The following is a 21,747-nucleotide window of genomic DNA, read 5'->3' as shown; positions in this document are numbered from 1 at the left end:
TTCAAAATTTTCTGCTATGTAATTGTACACAAATATTTAAGTCACAAATTCCCCTCTTTGGAATCTTGGGAAGTAAGATTTTCAAAAGAAAGAAGGCATAAAAGGACTATATAGGAGTGATGCATTTCCCTTAATCCTAAAATTTAAGAGCCAGACACAGTTAAGGAATAAAGGGTTTTTACCTTGGTATTTAGTAAGGATCCTTATGGTGCAGCACTTCACCAAAAGGGAATGTGCCAACATGCACACACACAATAAACTGCATATACCATTTTACAGACCTTACAAATTAGCATATCTAACAAAGGTAGCCCAATAAGAGATTTGAATGGATAGCATGATATCCTCCCACCCCAAGGAATTCCCCCTGGATGGGCCAAATCTCTTGTTTACAGGATGGATTCTAGACAGGACTTTGGTTTCTCAAGATAGCGTGGGGTTTTCCAGCCTCCAACTACAATGGATGTTTGGTCTCCTGGCCTAACAGGATACTAGGATTATGCTAAATGATCATATTTTAGGAATTACAAGTATGCATGCTAAGAGTACAGAGGCTACATAAAAGTAACATAAATGATACAAAAAAACCAGCAAAAAATCATCTTGGCATCAGGAAAAGGAAGCTTACCACAGTAAGCAATACTGAGGCAGTACAGAAAGCTCTGTAAGCACTTATAATTAATTCTATATGCACAGCAGATGACACAATTTCTTCTTATAAGCTTTTCAGAGATTTGAATAAATTTGTTAGATTAAAATAAATTATTTTACTGGAATGTTAAGAGCATTACTGAGTACATTACATATACATCACTAAGTAGCTGGCTAGGTAAAAAGCAAAACTATTTTAAGTATATACCAATAACTTTAGTTTAGTGGTTATTAGTTATTAGCAATGAGTCATTCATAGCTTTGAGTAATCCAAAATAAGATACAAAAAAGAAATACCGAAATTCTTGCTCCTCTTCATTGTCACTTTGCAGAAGATCATCATTCAGCTCCTCATCTGACAAGTCTGACTGATTCTAGGTTTCAAAAAAAGTCAATCATGAACATAAAAATACAAACTTTTAACTAAGCACTGAACACTAAATATCCTTAATGAAGAACACATCCCAAACTAAGACCATATTTTCAAAGAAATTACCTAATTCCATGAGAAAAAACACAAGATCACAAATCTTAAAATACATCTTTGACAATCCTACAGAAATTTTCAGAACTCAAATTTGCCTGTCTAACAGCACTTCTTTTTTACTGATGCTCTCTCAAATACAGCCAAAGATGATAAGTCACTTAAGACAGACCAGGAAGAAGAAAGGTTAGCTTTTGTACACAGCCTTGTGACCTTGATGCATTAGGCAAGTCAAGAAAATGCATGAACAGCAACTTCCAGAGAAGAGAGACAGGAGGCTGGAGGAAAGGATATGATAAAGAAAACTGAGAAACAATTATTATGACAAAAAAATTAGAAGAAAATACCGTGTCTCCTCCTGATCTGTCTGTCAAATTAAACAACTTTCAGTTGCTTTTGTTTGTTTTTTTTAAATTACCCCCTAGGGAGAGAACTGCAGTTCTGAGCAACAATTCCAACCCCTAATAGGGCTAGAAAGGTTATACAATGACAGATTTATCTCAAAGTATTGGGATGAGATTAAGTAGAAGGAAGATTAGCCTAAATAACTCAGGGAAAACTTTCTGAGAAGTCCATTATTACCCCACCACATGAGTCCATACCCACGGATACTGCCCTATAACATGGTAAAGTAAAAAAGAAGAATAGAAAAAGCACAAAAAACCATAATACACTACAGAATCAAGTACTGCTTAGTATTTATAAATATATTTTTTAAAGATAAGTAAGTAGCTTTATCACCCCCATTCAATGATAACTGCTTCTGATTTTGGTAACTGTGTAACAAACATCTCTAATAATTATACTGTGGAATTTTATTCTCTTCAAACCAGCAAATGAGAATAAGGAATTTCCTATCTTTAATAGGAAATGCTTACAGAAGCTGTAATAATTTCAAGAAGCTAACTTCCAACATATCATATAGAGGATAGTTATAAAAAACTGTAACAAATAAAATTCAATTCTTAATAAAGCTGAGTTTCTTAACAACCTATTCATCTCTAACTAAAACTTCAAAAACTACTTTCAAAATTAGCTCATTTAGAAGATAAAATACAGAAAGAAGTGACCAGTCAATTTGATTTCACAAACAGAAGTCCTGTCTTCTCCTACTGGTATCTGGCAAATCCAAAGATAGCTCTTTTTACAGGTCAATCCTGGAAATAGGTATCAGCAGGAAAAGTCTATAGCAGACATGGGGAAAACTTGTTTATGTTTCCCAGTTTTAGCTGCTCTCATATTTTTCCCCTCACTTTAAAAGGGGAAATTCTCTGCCTGCTCATCAGACAGCAAAGAAGCAGATTGTGCACACTGAGTGTGAACTTTCACACACAACACTGACTGCTTTTTTTATTCCCTCTGTGGTAAATACTGCTGGTATTTTGAGAAATGATTTTTAATAGCAAGGAAACTGGCACTTGGATTAAATTATCCATCATGCTAATCAGCATTCAGGAGACCTAACTGGCTTGAAAAAAAAAATTCTCTAAGTTTTATTTTAAAAGCCATACTTGGAGGTATTTCACAAAAGGAAACAAATCCCTGGTGCAGAATGCTCTGGCAGTAAGGCAGACCTCAGGTACCTGTGGCTGTGTCAGGCTTTGGGGAAGTGACTGTAAAATACATGAGGTCAAACCAAAACCCTGAACTGGCTATGCTGAACAACATTCACATCTAAATATCTGCAACAATTCACTTCAATGCACATCTCTTACCTTTTTTCCTGTTAGCAAATCCTCTCCAAGCAAGTCATCATCAAGTTCACTGTAAAACAGTAACAAATTGAAATTTAAGAAGCTGACTTTCAGAAAAACAAAACCAAAAACCTTACAGGGCATATGCCTTAAGAAATTGCTCCAAGGAGAACTGCTGTCCAGCCACCACAAAGGCTATTTTAGCAAAGCATTCAGCGAATAAAAAGTATGTATTTTCAGTGAAAAAAACAGAACTCATATATTAAAAACGTCTGCTGTTGCACAGTCATTTCATTTCTATATCCTGTCCTTCCCATATCCCCTCAACTAAACACAGCAGAGAAACCTAGCCAAGTACAGCACAGTCAGCCAAAACACAGCCATTCCAGATCACTCCTTCAAGGCCATTTGGACACATTGTGCAAACCCATTTTGTCCAAATTGCTGATTTCCAGCTCCGCAGGGAGCACATGAGACATCCTGTGGGCAGGACTCAGTCTACAGGTCCCCATGTGTCCCAAGCTGCACCTCAGCAAGGAGCTGGGAATCATTAAAACCAATACAATCATGGCCAAAGACCCTCTAAGTAATTAAAGTTAGAAAGTTGTGTGTTTATTCACTGGTAGGTAGCATGGGAGTGACCTCCAAAAGAAGCTTCCACCCTAGACAAGGTTCCTTGCCCTCTATTTCCCAAGATCCTCCATACAATATGCACAACCCAGCACCTCCCATCCCATTCACAATGAGGCTGTTAGTCCTGCACGTGTGTGCAATTCTTCTCCTGAGCTGGCTCAGTGGTTTTGAAGTGGGTCAGTGGTCTCAAAGGATGAAGTCAGGAGAGTCTTCACCAGGTCTCTGTGACTCTCTGGCATGATGCAAGGCTCCCTGCTTAGTGATTAATTGATACAGTCCAGGTGCTGGCCATTGTTCTTACTGGTTCCAGTCTGTTTTTCTAACGGTTCACTTACTCCACTTTCTCCTACACGCCAGCTCATAACAGCAAACAATATAACATTTAGCTCTAGCTTAAGCACCTAGTAATCATTAACCTACCTAAATCATTTGCCTACCTAACTTACATCTTGGTCATGGAAACTGCTTCTATCCTTAACCAAAATCTTAACTCTTTAAAATCATGACTCACCTGGATACTTCCTAAAGGCCAGGTTTAAGCCTTGATCTTTCATAAATATTTTATTCCTTTCTCCTCAAGTTCAGGGTAATATGTTACGTATTTGCAGGGTAACAAAAATCAAATTCATGCTTCATCAATTTTTAATTTGTGCCCAAGAATTCAGGAAGCACAGAAATATTGGTTTAAACACTCCTACCATCACAGTGCAACTGCTCCATAAATATGATTCAATACAAGGAACTACATTCTAGGTGAGCTAAACTTTAGAAAAATTGCTTAATTTCATTCTTCCTTCAGTGAAAGAATTATCTACTGGCAGGGATGACCAGATTCCCCTTCTATAATAAACACTTGTCACTGACAAAAGCATGTATTAGAATACGTGTATCAAGACTAAAAGGAGATGTCACTGATTTGAAATAGGAGATGTACTTCGAGACTATTTCTACTTGCACACCTTAAAAAAAAAAGAAAAACCACCATGCCTTAGGTAGTATATAAAAATCAAATCATCACGAGTGAGAATGGTCTATATAAACTGAAAAGAAATTTGTGTAAGAGTCCCTTAGAACTACATGGCAAATACTTGAAAAAGGGGAGGCAATCCCAAAACAAATCAGTTTTTTTTTTTTGCAGATGCACCAATCTCTTTCAGAGCCCATTACTGTACAGATAATATCGAAGAGAAATGGGAGTGAAAGTTGCAAAAATCTTGTGGGCTAGCAAAGAACAAATGATAGCCAAATAAGCCCTAAATAGGACACTATCATCAGTATCCAAAATTTATACACTGTTATTCATCACAAATAGTTACAGGAATGACTGAACATTAACAAATAGTAATCCTCTTGTGCTCAATGTAATATTAAACAAAAACTGGGAGATAAGACACATCACACATTCCAAAGAGCAAACTGACGAGAATTTCAGCCTTCTCTTTCAGAGACAGGAAATGCTATGTAACAGAAATGGTTGCACAAGAATTTCCTACTTCAATTCTGTCTCTAAAAAAAAAGAAAAAAAAAAAAAATCACTAATCTTTTCAACTGCCAAATGCACCAAAATTGAAAATATTTCCCAGCACTATGGTCCACCATTGACAGCTTTTAATAAAACTGCACTACAGAAATTCCATGAAATGGCAAGGGCATATGTTACAGCAGCATTCAAAGACAAAAACCAAACTCAGGTAACAAGAAATTCAGATTAAATTAATTATCTATACATACCTAGGCCTATTTGCAACATTACTAAAAAGAGTCCTTGATGTGGTTACTTAGAAAAAATTCACATTTTATCTCTAGAATTAACTGCAGACATATTCTAGACTTTTTGAAACTCTGGCCTATTGCTAGATAGTAAAAAAAAAAAATTAACACTGGGATATAAAAGAAGTTTGTATCAGAAGGAAAAAGTAGTTCACAGGTTGCCCTTCAAAACTTATTAAAATATTCAATGTCATTCAGTATTTTCATTGATAAATTAGAGGAAGAAAAATTACCTTGAGTAACTTTTTGAATAAACAAAGTAACAGTGAAAAGCCTGCACAGGAAAGTGGAGCTATCTCAAGTTCCTTTCAAGTTGCCAAATCTGAAGTTGTCTATAGAAAAAAGAGGGACCACAAGGACTAAAACTGACTAATAAACAAAGCAAACAAACAGAAAACTCCAGACACTAACAGATCTTAGGATAGCTGAGAGAAACAGACAAAAATGAATGGCTGCAATTTCCACTCCAATCCACACAGAATAAATTAAACTGGAATAAAAGTACACACCTATGCTAGTACCAAAAGCATCTCACCCTTGCTATCATCAAGACAAAAATACTAGGAAATTTTGGGTTAAGATAATTTTGGGGTTGCTGCTCTTACAAGAAAGAGACAGATTTTCCTCCTCTTCCCAACTCCCAATACCCAACGTTTTCCTCAGTGAATAAATTTAGCTTTCTCAAATAAAAAAATAGCAGTGAATAGCAGATAATAAAAGGTGGTAAGTTTCCAGCCAGCACAGAGAAATCAGTAATCTCAAAGAATGATCTGAACAAGTGAATTTCAGCAAAAATCAGCTACTAAATCTGCCCTGTCACCTTGAAGGGGAGCACCAGAATGCAGGTTTCTTCCCAAAGCCAAGTTTTGGGCTACTTAATGAGATAAATGTACAACTTAACATGATAAGGACATCAGACTGCCCTTTTAAGTCTCCAATTTCATAAGCATGCTTCATTAAACATGAGCAGTAGCAAGGACACAAATGTTACAGGAAAATAATTTGTAAAAAAATGGGAAGAATTCTCCAAGAACAATGTCACATTTGTACTCCCAAATAACTGGGGTCTTTCAACTCTCAGTTGACACCCTCCAGGGTTTGAGAAAAGACAGAGATCTGAAAACTCAAGATTATTTAAGTGACTGGGGGATGGAGCTCAGTCAAGTAACAACCCAGTAAGAGCTGATGGCTGATGAAGATGTGTGACTAGCAGAACTCCACCTCTCCCCCACACCAATGATGCTTCAGTTGAAAACAAGCCATAAAGGATTAAAACACTGAGACTGTGTTCATCCAGCCTTTTTTCCACCTTCAAGAAACTATGTTCTATACTGAATTAGGCCAGTAGGTAAAACTCTCAAGTAATTACATTAGACAACAAACTCATGTACAGCATTTGTAATAAAACTCAACACTTATAAAGATAGCTTTGCAATCTGAAGAGAATAACATTAACCAAAAAATATTCCATCACATGCAAATAGCATTTTATTAGATACAGTTGTAAAATAAAATTTCTGAAATAATCAGCAAGATTAAACTCTAGAATCCTCTGCTCTCTACCTGAAACCACTCACCTCACAATTTCACTACTGAATTTTTGATCACTTCTCTTTAATTAAATACAGCTAATAGAAAACACAAAACTTTTTCCTAAAACTAAGTCCTTGTATACTTCAAAGTCTCAGCTTGGTGAAAATACTCAAACTATTGTAAAGCCCCACTAAAACCAGCTTTGAACAAGGAGTTTACCACCAGGTAAAAGCTTCCAACTCCTGATGCAACAGCTGCTTGACTGTTCCAAATTTTCTCAAATGATGAGTAGGGCAGCTAAACCCAAATGTAACCCGTCAGCAGCTAAGAGCTCACCCATTCATGCAACAAAGGCCACAAGTTCAGAAAATATTCTAATACAAAACATTCTGCCTGTAATACTGATTTTAAGGTTTCTGAATAGCCAGTCCTGGGGATAGAAGGCAGCACAGGAGTGACCCAGCCTAGATAAGTTATTTTAATTACACTCTCAAACCCAGAGCAGCTCCTTGGTGCACTTCAGCATCCAACCCTGACAGAGAGCAGACACTGCTCTCCAGCACACAGCAGAACACCCTGTATGTACCAGAGCTACTGTCCAAATTCCTCAGCCACAGACTCATCTCCTGAAGCAATGAAAGCTATCCACTCAACCTAGCAGAAAGCCAAGGAAGAGGAAACTAATGCCTCTGGAATAACAATAAATGTAGAGCAGTTGATATATTCCAAGGGATCAGCTCAGTGGAAAACTACTTACAGTAAAATCTGTTTACTGCAATCACTTGAGTGATTATTAGAGAAGACAAATCTACTTGGAATATTTTTTCCCCCTTTTAGAGTGAAAACCACTGGCCAAGTCTGAACAAGCGTATTACTAAAAAGGAATCACAGAAAAATAACAGAAATAAGAGGAAAGTTTTCTCCCAAAAAGAGCAGAACAGTGTAGCTTGATTCCTGTCTCATAAAAGAACATATATTCTCCCCCAAAATAACCCAGAGCACACAAACTTCTAAATATTTAAAACAGTCATATTGTTGAAGAAGCCCATGCCTAAGCTCTCCTCCTCTTCCCCAATTTAAAACTGAAGTAGAAGTTTGAGGATAAGAATTTAAACAAGTAAAAAAAATATTTTAAAAATTAAGTTGGGCAAATTCAAGTACTAGCAAATTCTATTTAAATCACCTAGGTCTACTAAATATTTAAAAGCAAAACCGAAACATTAATTGCAAAATTACACGCTGCGAATAGTTTGCATTTATCCAATTTTAAATGGCATCTCTTCACAATGCTTTATATTCCTCAAGGCAAGCACATGTTTGGCACAATCTAGCATTGGCTGACACATACAAAACAACCAACATCTTCATTAGAATCTAAATGTGCACTGCTCTAAATGTTAGAGTACAAAATGCCAGAATGGGAAAACAGAACAATGCAATTCAGCATATACAAACTGGGCATGAAAATACTCTACCTACCTGTCCCAGTCATCATCTCCAGCTCTTCTTCTCCAAGACCTTTCTGCACCAGGCTTATCAAACTGATCAAAGTCATCATCTGTAAAAAAAAGGTGACTACATTAAATAATTCTTACTGAAATGAAAGGTTGCCAAAGCAACCACACAGATGAGATTTTCTGGGTGGGTGTGGGGATGTGCATGTTGCTCAGAAGATGCAACAATACCTTCTTCTACTTTTCAACTAACATGAAGAAAACAAATGAATACCAGCATATGATTATAGAACCATTAATGTTGGAAAAGATCTGTAAGATTGCCAGGTTCAACATCAACCCTGCCCCACCACCATGCTCACCATTAAACCATGTCCTCAAGCGCCATATCCACATGGTTTTTGAACCCTTCCAGGGATGATGACTCCACTCCCCTGGGAAGCCTGTTCCAAAGCTTTACAGTTCTTTCAAACATCCAGTCTAAACTTCTCTTGGCACTTGAGGCCACTTCCTCTCATCCTGTCCCTTGCCACCTCGGAAAGAGACAGACCCACCTGGCTCCTCTTGAATCATTAAAACCGATATGCTCACGGACACAGACTCTCCAACTAGCTAAAGTCAGAGAGTGGTTTGTTTATTAAGATGCCAGCAGGCTGCACAGGGGCAGTCCCCTAGAGATGTGGCAGACCCATACAAGGTTCCTTGCCCTCTATTTATTTCCCAAAGTTTTCCATACAATACATATGCATAACCCCAGCACCTCCCATCCCTGCTCTGTATTAAAATGAGGCCAATAGTCCTTCATGTATGCACAATTCTTCTCTTGAATTGGGTTGGTTGTCTCGAATTGGGTCAGTGGTCTTGAAGGACAAAGTAAGGAATGTCTTCATCAGGTCTCCATGACCCTCTGGCACAATCCAAGGTCCCCTGCTGCTTTGTGATTGATTGGTATAAAGTCCAGGTGCTAGTCATTGTTCTACTGGTTTCAACCTGCTCTTGTAACAGTTCACTTACTCCATCTCTTTCTATAAACAAAAGTGAAACAAGCTCATAATGGCAAACAATACCTCTATTATCTCTAGCTTAAGCATCTAATAACCATTAACCAATCATTTGTTTATCTAACTTACACTCTGATCAATATGAATTGCTTCTAACCCTTAGCCAAAAATCTCAACTCTTTAAAATCACGATTCACTCTCAGGTGGGTGTAGAGAGCAGTAAGGTCACCCTGAACCTCATTTTCTTCAGGCTGACCCCCAGCAGCTCCCTCAGCTGCTCCTTGTCAGACTTGTGCTCCAGACCCTGCACTAACTTTCCTGCCCTTCTCTGGACACACTCCAGCACCTCAGGGTGTTTCTTGTAGTGAGAGGCCTAAAACTGAACACAGGATTTGAGATGTGGCCTTATCAGTATTGAGCAAAAAGGGGTGGCCACAGCCTTTGCCCTGCTGGCCACACACACAAACCAAGATGGCCTTCTTGTCACCTGGGCACACTTCTGGCTCATGGTCAGCCACTATCAACTGACATCTCCATTCCTCAACAATAAAAAAAATCCCAGAATGTACTATACAGCTTTGCCTCTTCTCGCTGTTGTGACAAGGATCACCAGAGCATGAGCTAAATCACTGGCAAATTCTGCCAAAAACAGCAGTTCCCCAGAAATGCATGAAACTGAGGTGCAATGGAGGTGAAGGCAATATCATCTGCCAAATCTTTGCTTGCCTTGGAGGCCACAAATTTATCCACTAACACTGAGCCTGCAAAGGCACTTAGAAAACAGGAGTAAACGTCAGGTCAGCACAGGGCAGGTCAGCACCAGCAATATAACACAGAACAGAGAAGTCAGGTGGAAGGACCATCAGTCATCCCAACTGGGGCAGTAAAACCACCAGAAGTCATTGAAGCAGATTATACTCTGTACCTGAACATGCACTTGACTTCCAAGAAACAACTGCTGTTCCATATTTTTCTCAACAAATACCCTAATTTAGCCTGCCACTTCCTCTTGCATAGCTTAGTTTGCAAATGACAATTTTGCTACTTAAAAATATAAAAGCTTCAGTTTCTCTGCAAGAATATGCAAAGGAAATTTGGTCTCTTCAGACAACATGTCTTGTCACCTGGAAAATGGAAGCACATACCTTCATATACACTCAACCTCCACTCTCCCCTTCTCTGACTACAGCCCAAGAATGCACACCTAGATTCACTCTTTTCCCCACATTTTAACAACTTTGGTAAGAATCAAACAAGTGGGAAAATAAAAGTTATGCTCAACACAGAGGGAAATTTTCTGCAGTTTAATGGTCTGCAAAATACAGGAGGTCAAGCAATCCAGTCCTTGCAGTGACACTCAGATTTGGGATCACTAAGATGCCATAAATCCACTCATCCTCCAGAGTCTATATTCATTCAACTCTTTGACCAAGTACACTGCCAAGGAAGAACTATTTTATTCAAGTGGATTTTTTGTTTGGTTGTTTTTTGTGATAAATCTCCAAAACCAAATCTGTCTCCAGCTCTTAAAACTCAGCCCAGTAACTTTAAGTATCTCCCATGTGCAATGACAAACCTACTCACCTCTCACTTTATCTTATCAAAATATCAGTATCAGTGACTGATGGAAGTTTAAAAGAAGGTAAAAACATTAAAAACAGAAAATCCAGATCTTGCAACATCACTATATTAAGAACAGAAATTTCAATCATAAATAGCTAAGAAAGAAATAGTGCTCAGTATGAATTATGATGCAACCTGAAACAAATGTGGCAACTCTTATTTTGAAACAGTAGATTTTAAAATCCTCCTTGATCAGGTTCTCCACTTTACTATGAACAGATATATCTCTATTTTTATTAATCTTTTATATTTTAATTCATTTACATGAGCTAAAACAATTGAAAACATTTGTTTTACATTTCTCTGCTCAAATATTTACATATTGCAACCTCCTCTTCCAATTCCTATTTCACTCACAGAGGAAAGCTAAAGAAATACATAAGTATTTCCTCTTGAACACTAAATGAAATAATTCTGTGGTCTCTGGGGAAAAAAAAAAAAAAAAAAAAAAAAAAAAAAAAAAAAAAAAAAAAAAAAAAAAAAAAAAGAGGCCACAATGCTCTTTTATGGTCATTCAAAACCTTGCTGCAGTGACTGTCGTAGTGCACTGACATTTTAAGGACACAAATATCCTGCACTGACACTGTTCTTACAGCTGGATTACAGTAATCCACTAACTTGATGTAACCACCACCAAAGATTATTTTTTAAGGTAAAGCAAATGGTTTGGCAGCAGCCCAAATAACAAGTGTCCACATATTGCCTAACACAGCTCAAGACAATGACCACCATCAGGAAGACAGGAAATTCTTTTTAAGCTATGTCTGCTTACAAAATATATTTGCTCATACCAGGCACCCCTTTAGCACTTAAACTGTACTATAAATAAAGAGCACTTGAAGATCTGAGCTCTTAGCACACAATCCAGAGATGGACCTTCACTCCAGACAGGTTTAAATCTAGACAACACAAAATCACACGCCAAACCCCTTCTCTCCACATGACAGTGGAAACACTTTTTGATACAACTCACAGTTGACTTTTCTAATCCAGATATCAAAGTTTCACAGCCATAAAAATTTCAACCTATTATTGCTGCTAGTGAAGGAACTGTAGCAAAGGAAGGTCCTAGTTCCTGGCAGGTTTCTAGTGTGGACCTGAACTCTCACCACTCAGCCAACATCATGAACCTCCACCCTCTAGCTCTTCCAAACCTTCCAACTTACTCACATCTTATTCCTTATTTATGAGCAACTTCTACCAAAATTCAAAGCTGAATTACATCCAGCAAAGCTCTTTTCCTCCACTGCCTTCTAGGAGGATGCACACAAAATCCTCAAAAATGACTGTTCCATTTGCCTGTAGTGACCACAGCTTGCAATATCTGCTCCACATTCACCTCCCTGTTCCCATCTCTTCTCTCCCCATCTCAACACACATGATACAAAGATCTTCAGGACAGGAGGAGACAGCTTTTCTTTCTTATGCTTATTTGTTCTATGACAGCTGACACTGAAAATGAGCATTACAAATTATGCCATTTTGACATTAAGGAATGTCAGAGCCAACCAGAGCAGATTGTAGCTTTCCTTTAGAAAATGAGTTCACAACAGTCACACATCTACAAACAGCATTCTGTGCCACGTTACTTGTGAGACAGCAGCTCTGAAATGGACTCAGCCTTGCACCTGCAATGTGATGTGATACCTAACCAACCTCAGGAGGCATCATTTTCTGTCCATTGCAGAAACCACACAGACTTATTTTTCTAGGCAGTAACATCGCAATACACCAGTAAATAACAATCAATGTAACATTTACAGCTGCTTCTCCTTGAGAAACTCGTAAGTCAAGTTTGTGTCATGGGTGGTTAAATGCCTGTAGAACATTAACTTGTACAGAAATAAAACCACTCAGCATCAGCAGAGTACACAATCACTGTCAGCAACAGGCAAAGTTTAAGTTTCTTTAAAATAATTCTCAATACTACTGTGTGGAAGATAGTAAGGAAAAAATGGATGGTGGCAAACCATGAACATAAGCTTTTAAAGCATTAAAATGTCTATGGCAGGGAAGAAGTTCAGTATCTCTTCCAGCAGTCTTGCTGCAGCCCTACACAGCAACTATTGCTAGGACACACCAGGCACTGGCCACAGCTCTTCCTCAAGGTGATGCTTGTGCCATCAGCTGGGTACCAACTGCAAGATGCTGACAGGTGATCTCTAAACACACTAAGCCCTCTCTAATTTCTAGGCAAAACTAGCAATTAAAACAAAAAGAACCCCACAGCAAATCAAATGAGGCCTATCGAACACCAGAAAAGCATCAATAAGGAATAAGGAAGCAGAACAGTTAAAGAGGGGAAAATTAAACCAATTCACCACTTGGCTCTTCCTACTGCAGTTCTAAGGAAAGCACTGTGATCACAGTGGCAGGGAAGTTTCAGGATGCTGATTTGTTACAGCAGCCTGCCATGGAAGGCTCTGGCCAGCTGTGAAGTGCAATAAACACAAACATATTTGGGCCTCACACTAAAAGGTTTCTATTTTTTTATATTTACTCTGGTGCTGCACCAGCAGTGATACAGGTTGTTAAATACAGCTTATGTTCTGATTTTATGGTACATGGCCAAAACTGGTATATTTTCTGTTCAATGAGAACAGATCATCCACATCAGAAATTCACAAAATACAAGCCTCACTTCTTTTCTGGCTCTGCTGATGGCAGTTTCTAACTCTGTGAACACTCCTCCAATAAAACCCTCACTATTTTTTCTGTGTAAAATGGAAATCTTAAGCTGTACAGTCAAGTCTCACAAGCGTAGGAGGTGAATCAGCAGAACACTGCAGAGCTCTTAACATCTTAAAATGGTACTAACAGCCTAAAAAGGTAGTCACACATAGCAACTGTTGCTACGATGGAATATTTCACTGCAATGAGATGGCCAAGACTTCTGGAGTAAGGAAAACATTTGACAACTGCACTTTTAGTCCTCCCAGACCCACACCTGAAAGATTTCTGGAACACTAAGCAGATGTTGTCTCACAAACTACAAAATTCTGTATTCTGGTTGGCTTCAACATTTCACTTTCATGAACACAAAGCTTATTATTGTAGTTTTAGGCACTGAAATGGCACTGAAGACTTCTCCTTATCCAAAACAAGATGGAGATGCCACAATGATCTATAGTTCAATGGTTAAAGTGTTCTACACACTCTTTATCCAACACATTTTTCAATGAAGTAACTAAAACCCACTGCTTAAAATAAAAATAAGCCAAATATGATTCTATATGATAGGTAAGGGAGCTAGTAAAATAAAAAATAAAATAAAATTTGAGGAGAAAAAGCCATTTACCACATGAGAAAACACCATTTATCTATTCTTCACATAGAGAAATGAATATAACAAGCCCATCTTGCTCCATCCCCATACAAAACACTAAACATGACAACAGCATTTCAAGAGCAAGATTCCAGATAAAAACATTTTACCAGACTGTCTTTATGTAATAGTTTATTTCTACAAAATATTTTTCTTCATATTTCATTGCCAAAGGTTACACAACACACAGGAATTGTAAAAACTTGATTTTCACCTGAGCACACCATGTAAAAACAACTAATCAGAGAACTGAATTTTGGTATCTCTTGCTACATAAAATAACAGGTTTCATGAGTCTGTCTGTGTCTGTAGCATAGTCTGTGCTATTAACACCAGTTGAACAAAAACTTCGGGTAACAAATCCTGACAGCATCTGGCAGCAAAAACCCCCAAGGTCAACAGGAATTTCTGAATCCAAGTCTGGGCCACAAACCAAACCCCTCATGGAGCCAAATACTAATCCAGTCCCAGTTATTACAAAAATAAAAAATCAACTTCTCTACACATCACAAAAATCATGTTCAGTCTTACTACCACATTACACACAAATAAAGCACACTCAAACACAAACAGTTCAGTTTATCTGTTCAGGAACAGACACCAGGCAGTCTTGATATCAGTAAACAATTACTCACAGAAGCCTTAAGTACTCGGTGACTAAGTACAACAACCTAACAACTGCCTACCACATTCCTCAATTAATGTATTTCATGTTTTGTTTCCAAATTATTCCTACAGACAAAGCTTCCTCAAAGAAATAAAGCAAAAAGAAAAGTTCTACTGTGGAGAAATTATTTTTATCTTCTTAAAACTAACTTTTTTTTAGAGTTGGTATGCAAAGCAAGTCACTAGCAATATGCAAGATCAGAACTAATTATGATATGCTGTCTGGAACTGAAATTTTGTAATCGGTGCTTGAAAGAAATAGGGTTTTCTTCTTCCTTTTTTTTTTTTAATTAATTAATTACATATAAACACAAAACTACCAAGCCACAAAAAAAAAAAAAAAAATTACTTTCAAAGTCTGATTAAACTAGAAAATATATTTGCTCTGGAAATCCAAAAGTGCCATAGTCCTTGGTTTACTAATGCTGAACAGCAAAGGAAGGCCAAGAGTTTAAATAAAATCCACTTGAGTTTGGTTCCCATATGGATTTGGATGCTGATGAGAAACTGCAACTCTCCAGAAACTCTCCAGCATCTTTCACAGCAACCAAAAATTCTAGTTAAAACTGAGGCTGCATTACAGCACAACATAACACAGGATGAATCACATCATTTACTTGGAGTTTTTTGGTCGAGCCTGGGACAGCCATCATTTAAATAATTCTGGATAACAAATTCTATACGACCTAAAATCTGAGATTTAATATTTGATACAAAAAAGTTGGGCCTGGCTTTTGTAAAATCAACTGATACTAAGGCTATGCTTATTTCAGATGACCTGAAAAGACAAAACATTCAGAAGACTGAAACCTTGTCAAAAAAGCAGAGAGATTAAAAATTGCTGTGTTTAAAGGAGAGCTCCCTGCCTCAAGCACATTGAAGTAGCATTGTTTTCTGGCACTAGTTCTTAGTACAACACTAAGTACAACACGAGGCCACTAATTCTTGGTACACCCCTGAGCACATTATTTCATGAACTGTAAACTCTATAGGCCTTTAGGACTTGGAGTTTTAGTGTGTACACTACATAGGCAGAAATCAGAATCTATTTCCAGTCCATGGATACAAAGTACAGCAAGTTCAACTAAATCTGTCACACTGGGCAATTTTTACCACATCCTTGGACAGTGACCCACAACACACAGAATTTACCACACATGCTGTGCCAGCAGTATCAGCTTTTCTCCACTTTTTATCAGCTGCTTCACAAGAGGCTTTTGAAGTCCTCACACTGCTGAGTGCAACAGCAAACCTCACACATGCTCAAATGAAATGCAGCTGATGACAGCCTCAGAGGTAAAGACACCCACTCTGCTACTCTTGGTACAGGACTTCCAGCAGGAAGGGACACGTGTCAACTCCTTCCCAACTCCTCCTCCCCATCCCATGTCATGACTCACAACTCAAGGACATCTCCACCCAAAGTCTTCAAGGCTATTGTCATCGATCAGAAGTAAACTAATTTGAAAGGATGAAAATTTATAAAAATTTTCCCTTATTGCAGTACGGCAGACAATGAAAAAGTGCTCCTTGCTTTCTTTTGAACATGGTTTGTTGTTTAACCTGTAAACATCTCTCCCTAAATGAGACTAGCTGCACACTGACTGCACTAAATAGCAACAAAAAATTTCAGCATCTATACAAAATGGTTGTTACTTTATATCAATAAATCACGTAACAGTCCAGGTTTGAAGGGACCCTCCAACACCACCTGGCCTCCCATGAAAAAGGGAGCCTAGATGAGATAATTTATCTACATATCCTCAATTCCTCCAGTAACAGAGGTTCCATCATGCCCCTGAGGAAAATTTTCCAGTGATTGATTATTCTCCCCGTTAAGTCTTTCTTGTAGCAAGTGAAGCCTCTCCTGGTGCAATTCACAGCCATTATCACCTGTCTTCTCCTCGGGGTCTTCTCCTTGTGAAGAGAAAGCCCCATCCTCTCCATACTCATCCTTTAAGATCATGTTAATCAATATTCAGTGTTTCCTCTGGTTCTGCTTTTGTAAGTAAAATTGGAACAAAGTTTTGGAACCATTGTCTTAATGAGCCCTCAAGGTCCCTTATCACTAGCACACCCACCTCGACTTTTCATGTTTCAACGTGCAGCCATTCTAGAATTAGAAGCAGGTTGAATCAGGCTGATTAGCTAAAGAATTTGCCAACTATTATGCAACTATGAATTACTCGGAAAGACCTCCCAGACCATCACTTCAAAACTTTCTAGTTTGTGAAACCAAACACCAAAAGAGCCTTAACCCTCATCCTTAGAGAGCTTTGCTGCATCAACACATCTGGTCACAAAAGTACTTGTGAATGCTTTATTCTTAAGAATCATGCCAGTATTTCCTCAAAGCTTTAAAGATTAGAAATTACCAAGGAGTCCATGCATGCTATTCAATAGCCAAATCACCTTACTTCCATCAAATACATGTAAATGTTCAGCCAATGCAGACATTCCATATTTCATTCTCAGTAACACACCCTTACAGAGGATTTAAACTTTAAATCTGCATCCTGAAAGCCAAAACTAACTAATTTTGTCAGCTATTTTTTTGTCATCATTTTTTTGTCATCATAAATTTGTCATCAAATTCACACTAATTTGTATTTCCAATACCTATTTTGTACTATTTTACCATGATTAGCTTTTTTTTTTTTTAAAGAAAACAACGGGGTGCTGTTATGTCTGTATTTTAAAGTCTTTCCCTCACCCCAAAAATTCAAAAATGAAATCCCAAACATTAGTTCCTACAGTTAAAACTTTTAATGACCAAAACCACTTAGTTCAGAGCTTCTTTCGCATGATACCACTGCTGACTTTAGGCAGCAGTCCCTTTCTAAAAAACAGCTGCATATTCAATTTCTGTAAGTTCTAAGTTTTCTTGACTGGGCTTTAAATGTGTATTTAACAACCTCAACCAGGAATTTTCCCTGAGTAGTCACATGGACATAAGTGTGTGACCCGTGGGTTCCTCCACTCAGCAAGTGTTGCACAGTGATCACCAAGACTAAACAAACACTGTCTAAATGGGACAGGGATCACCTTTAAGTGGCACCATTTACTGATGAGCACAGTGTGAACCAGGAACAAACCACTGCTTGTGCCCACTTAGAACAAAGGGATCCCAATTCACCCTTGGACACAAATGGAACTCCACAACAACAACAAAAATCAGCCTTGAAATTGTAGTTTCACCACTGTTGAAGGCCTTCTGCTGCAGTACACATCCTTGAAAGCACCGTTCACTCAACCTGAAGCAGTTTTAACCAAAAGAACTAAAATGCTTCCAAAGTGATAATTTCTTTAAATTACTCTATCCTTAAAATACCACAAAAACTTCCATCTAGTACATGAATGGCAGCCTTACTTCCACCTCACAAGTGGAACCACAGATCTGAACCACAGAAATTAGCACTAATATTTTTAAAAAGTAACTCCAATATTGCAGTATATTTAATACTATTAGAAAAATGCTCAAGGTATTAAACTACTTGTTATTTTACCAGTAGTGCTGTTCTTCCTAGTCTTGTTCTCAAACTCAACTCCTAAATTTGGGAATTTCTTTGTAAGATTTAATGTATGGCAAGTCTTGCCATAAAAGCGTCTTTTTATTTTTGCCTTGTTACCATCAAACCAACCATGGAGCAGATCCCTCAGCTGGGTGAGCACTGAACCATCCACCCCTCTCCTCCTCGACAACAACTTACAGAGACTGAATCACCAAAAACTCTTGTACAGACAAGGACAGGTGGGTCACCTGAGCACTCTGATCAGTCTTTATCAAAAACTGCTACTCCCAATGAAAGCAAGCACAGAAAACACACATATCCTCTCAACTGTATCTCTCCTGAACACTCTGGAGAGACCCCTGAATGACTTTCTTTTAATCACCCAACTAAATATTCTAAAGTTTGCTTAGTCAGAACCACAGAGGGTTTTAAACTGTCTATTAAAATGCCACGTGTAGAGATGCCCGTAGTCATATAGAAGCACAGTGGAACTAACACCTAGGAGTCTTGGAGTCAAGCACCGACTTCATTTTACACTTTTCAAGATCTTCTACTTCTGGACAGTCTGTGAAACAAATTATAACTACTCCGCAGATTACAGACGTGTTTTTCAAGCCATACACCTGTACCTGCAAAAACTATGTGAAAAAATACCCACCATCCCTAAAGGTGGTTAAGAAAAGACTGGACGTGTCACTTAGTGCCATGGTTTAGTTGATACGGTGATGTCCGGTTGGACTGGATAGTCTCAGGTGTTTTCCAATCTAACTGCTCCTGTGATTCTGGAATATTTTTCAATAAAACACACCCACGCCCCCCGAAGTCCCCGCACTCAGGTGTCCCTCCGGGGCTTGTCCCGGCCGAGCGGCCACAGCAGCTCCCAGCGCCGCACGACGGGGGCCGGAGCGGCGCCGCCGGGACTCGGCGCTGCCAGGGCCGCTCCTGCTCCCGAGCCCGGACCACGCGGGACGCGCCGCCCCCAGCCCGGCCCCGAGCCGGCCCCAAGGAGCCCGCGGCGCCCCGCACGCCGCCCCGAGCGGCCCCGCTGCCCGAGCCGGCCCCGAGGAGCCCGCGGCTCCCCGCACGCCGCCCCGAGCGGCCCCGCTGCCCGAGCCGGCCCCAAGGAGCCCGCGGCGCCCCGCACGCCGCCCCGAGCGGCCCCGCTGCCCGAGCCGGCCCCGAGGAGCCCGCGGCGCCCCGCACGCTGCCCCGAGCGGCCCCCAGCACCCACCTGCGCCTCCTCCCAGCGCGGCAGCCATGGCTCTGCGCCCGGCCCAGGCGGCGGCGGCGGGTGGCGGCAGAGCCGCGGTGCCGCCCGCCGGAGCGGGGGGTGCCGGTGCCGCGGCGAAGGACACGGGCAAGGGGCCGGGAAGGGCTCGGATTCAGCGCCCGGCGGGCCCCGCTCCCGCCGCCCGTGAACAACAAACTAGCACAACATGGCGGCCGCCACCGCCGTCGCCGCCGCGCTGCATGCTGGGACGGCGGCGGACCTCGCTCCCTCCTCCGCGGCGGGGGCGGGCGGGCGGCGCGCGCCGCTGGTTGGCCAGGCCGGCGCCCCCCGCGCGTGCGCGGAGCGGGAGGGCTGCGCGCGTGCGCGGCCGAGGGGCGGGCGGGGCGCGTGCGCGGGGCGGTGTGAGGGAGGAATGGCGGCTGGGGCGGGGCACGGGAGGGGACGGGACGGGACACGACGCGGGTAGGGTTCGCTGTCCCGGCTGCGAGAAGGGTTGCTGAGCCGGGGCAGGTTCCGCTGGCCTAGATATGCAGCGAGAATGCGAGGGAAAGGCTCCCTGCTGGGGGGTCTGTACGTGTCTCTTGCGGACGTGGGTGACTCCTCGTACCGCCTCTGAAATGCGCGGCTCACACTGAATCACGGACTCGGTTACGTTGGGAAAGACCTCTGAGATCATCGAGTTCAACCCATGGCGGAACGCCAGCATACCGATTACACCACAGCACTGAGTGCTACGTCCAGTCGTGCCTTAAACGCTTCCAGGAGCGGTGACTCCACCACCCTGGGCAGCCCATTCCAATCTCTAATCGGCCTTTTTGTGCAACCTGAACTTCCTCCCCTGGTGCAGTTTAAGACTATTTCCTCTTGTCCTATCGCAGGTTGCTTTAAAACCCTCCTTTCAGTGGGTGTAGAGAGTGATGAGGTCCCGGTCCCTGTTCTGCAGGCCGAAAACCGGCAGCTGCCGCAGCTGCTCCGGACCCTTCCCCCGGCTCCGGACCCTTCTCCCGGCTCCGGACCCTTCTCCCGGCTCCGGACCCTTCTCCCGGCTCCGGACCCTTCCCCCGGCTCCGGACCCTTCTCCCGGCTCCGGACCCTTCTCCCGGCTCCGGACCCTTCTCCGGCTCCAGACCCTTCCCCCGGCTCCGGACCCTTCCCCCGCTCCGGACCCTTCTCCCGGCTCCAGACCCTTCCCCGGCTCCAGACCCTTCTCCCGGCTCCGGACCCTTCTCCCGGCTCCGGACCCTTCTCCCGGCTCCAGACCCTTCCCCGGCTCCAGACCCTTCTCCCGGCTCCGGACCCTTCTCCCGGCTCCGGACCCTTCCCCGGCTCCAGACCCTTCCCCGGCTCCAGACCCTTCCCCCGGCTCCGGACCCTTCCCCGGCTCCGGACCCTTCCCCGGCTCCAGACCCTTCTCCCGGCTCCAGACCCTTCCCCGGCGCCAGATTCTCTCCCGGCTCCAGACCCTTCCCCGGCTCCAGACCCTTCTCCCGGCTCCGGACCCTTCCCCGCTTCCTCGCCTTTCTGTGGAGCCGCTCCAGCGGGTCTTTCCTGAATGGAAGGTCCCAAACTCGACACGTTGGGCTGTATCGAGGCCTCAGGAGTCACGGTCCAGCTTGAACCACCACCAGCTGCCTCATGGGTGACAAAAAACCTCATGAGTTAATGAATTAAATACAGCATGAAGGGCATGGGTCAGGATGTGTTTTGTAGATCTGTGGTCCCCCATCTTTCAAGGCTTGAGCATGCAGGGAAGTTAACCCATGTATTAATTGAACTGAAGATGTTCAGATCGTGTGGTTCTTCCTTCCCCACTCACACCTCACCCAAGTTCTCTCTTTACAGGTTCGATGATACAGCATGCTCAGTTTAGTTCACTGCCAGCTGGGAATCCCTTCCTGCTGGCACTCCAAGCACTGCCCTCCTGGCTGCTTGGCTACATGCTCCCCTCTCATTTTCAAAGGACCCAGTGAGTATATCACTTTGGATCACTGATCAGAAAAGTAATTACCAAAAGTAATTACCAAAAAGTTTTTCTTTCAACTTTTCCTTCCTCACTTCTCCAAGTTTTAACAGGGGAATCCAGACTTCTGCACAGGACAGGTTAAATGCAATATAAAATTATGCCATGATATAAAACAAACTTCTAGGTTATGCTACTTGTAAGGAAACC

General features: G+C 41.4%; 1 protein-coding gene across 5 annotated transcripts in view; it reads right to left on the bottom strand.

Annotated features, from left to right (window-relative positions):
- Window positions 1-19,849, bottom strand: part of RBM33 (RNA binding motif protein 33) — a 97,780-nt gene extending 77,931 nt beyond the window's left edge. For 3 of the 5 annotated variants that reach the window (XM_079300298.1, XM_079300299.1, XM_079300301.1), the window contains exons 1-4: window positions 19,578-19,849; window positions 8,245-8,323; window positions 2,851-2,899; window positions 949-1,025 (exon numbers count right to left, since the gene is read on the bottom strand). In XM_079300298.1, coding sequence (XP_079156424.1) covers window positions 949-1,025; window positions 2,851-2,899; window positions 8,245-8,323; window positions 19,578-19,605 — 233 coding nt within the window. In that variant the 5' untranslated portion in view covers window positions 19,606-19,849. The remainder of the gene's footprint in view (window positions 1-948; window positions 1,026-2,850; window positions 2,900-8,244; window positions 8,324-19,577) is intronic. The other 2 variants (XM_079300300.1, XM_079300302.1) reach the window with 1 other exon arrangement.
- Between the last annotated feature and the right edge of the window lie 1,898 nt (window positions 19,850-21,747).

This window comes from Erithacus rubecula, assembly GCF_903797595.1.
Source record: "Erithacus rubecula genome assembly, chromosome: 3".
NCBI classification, from domain to species: domain Eukaryota; kingdom Metazoa; phylum Chordata; class Aves; order Passeriformes; family Muscicapidae; genus Erithacus; species Erithacus rubecula.
The sequence above is the reverse complement of the archived record's forward strand: the minus strand, read 5'-3'. Positions and strand labels throughout refer to the sequence as shown.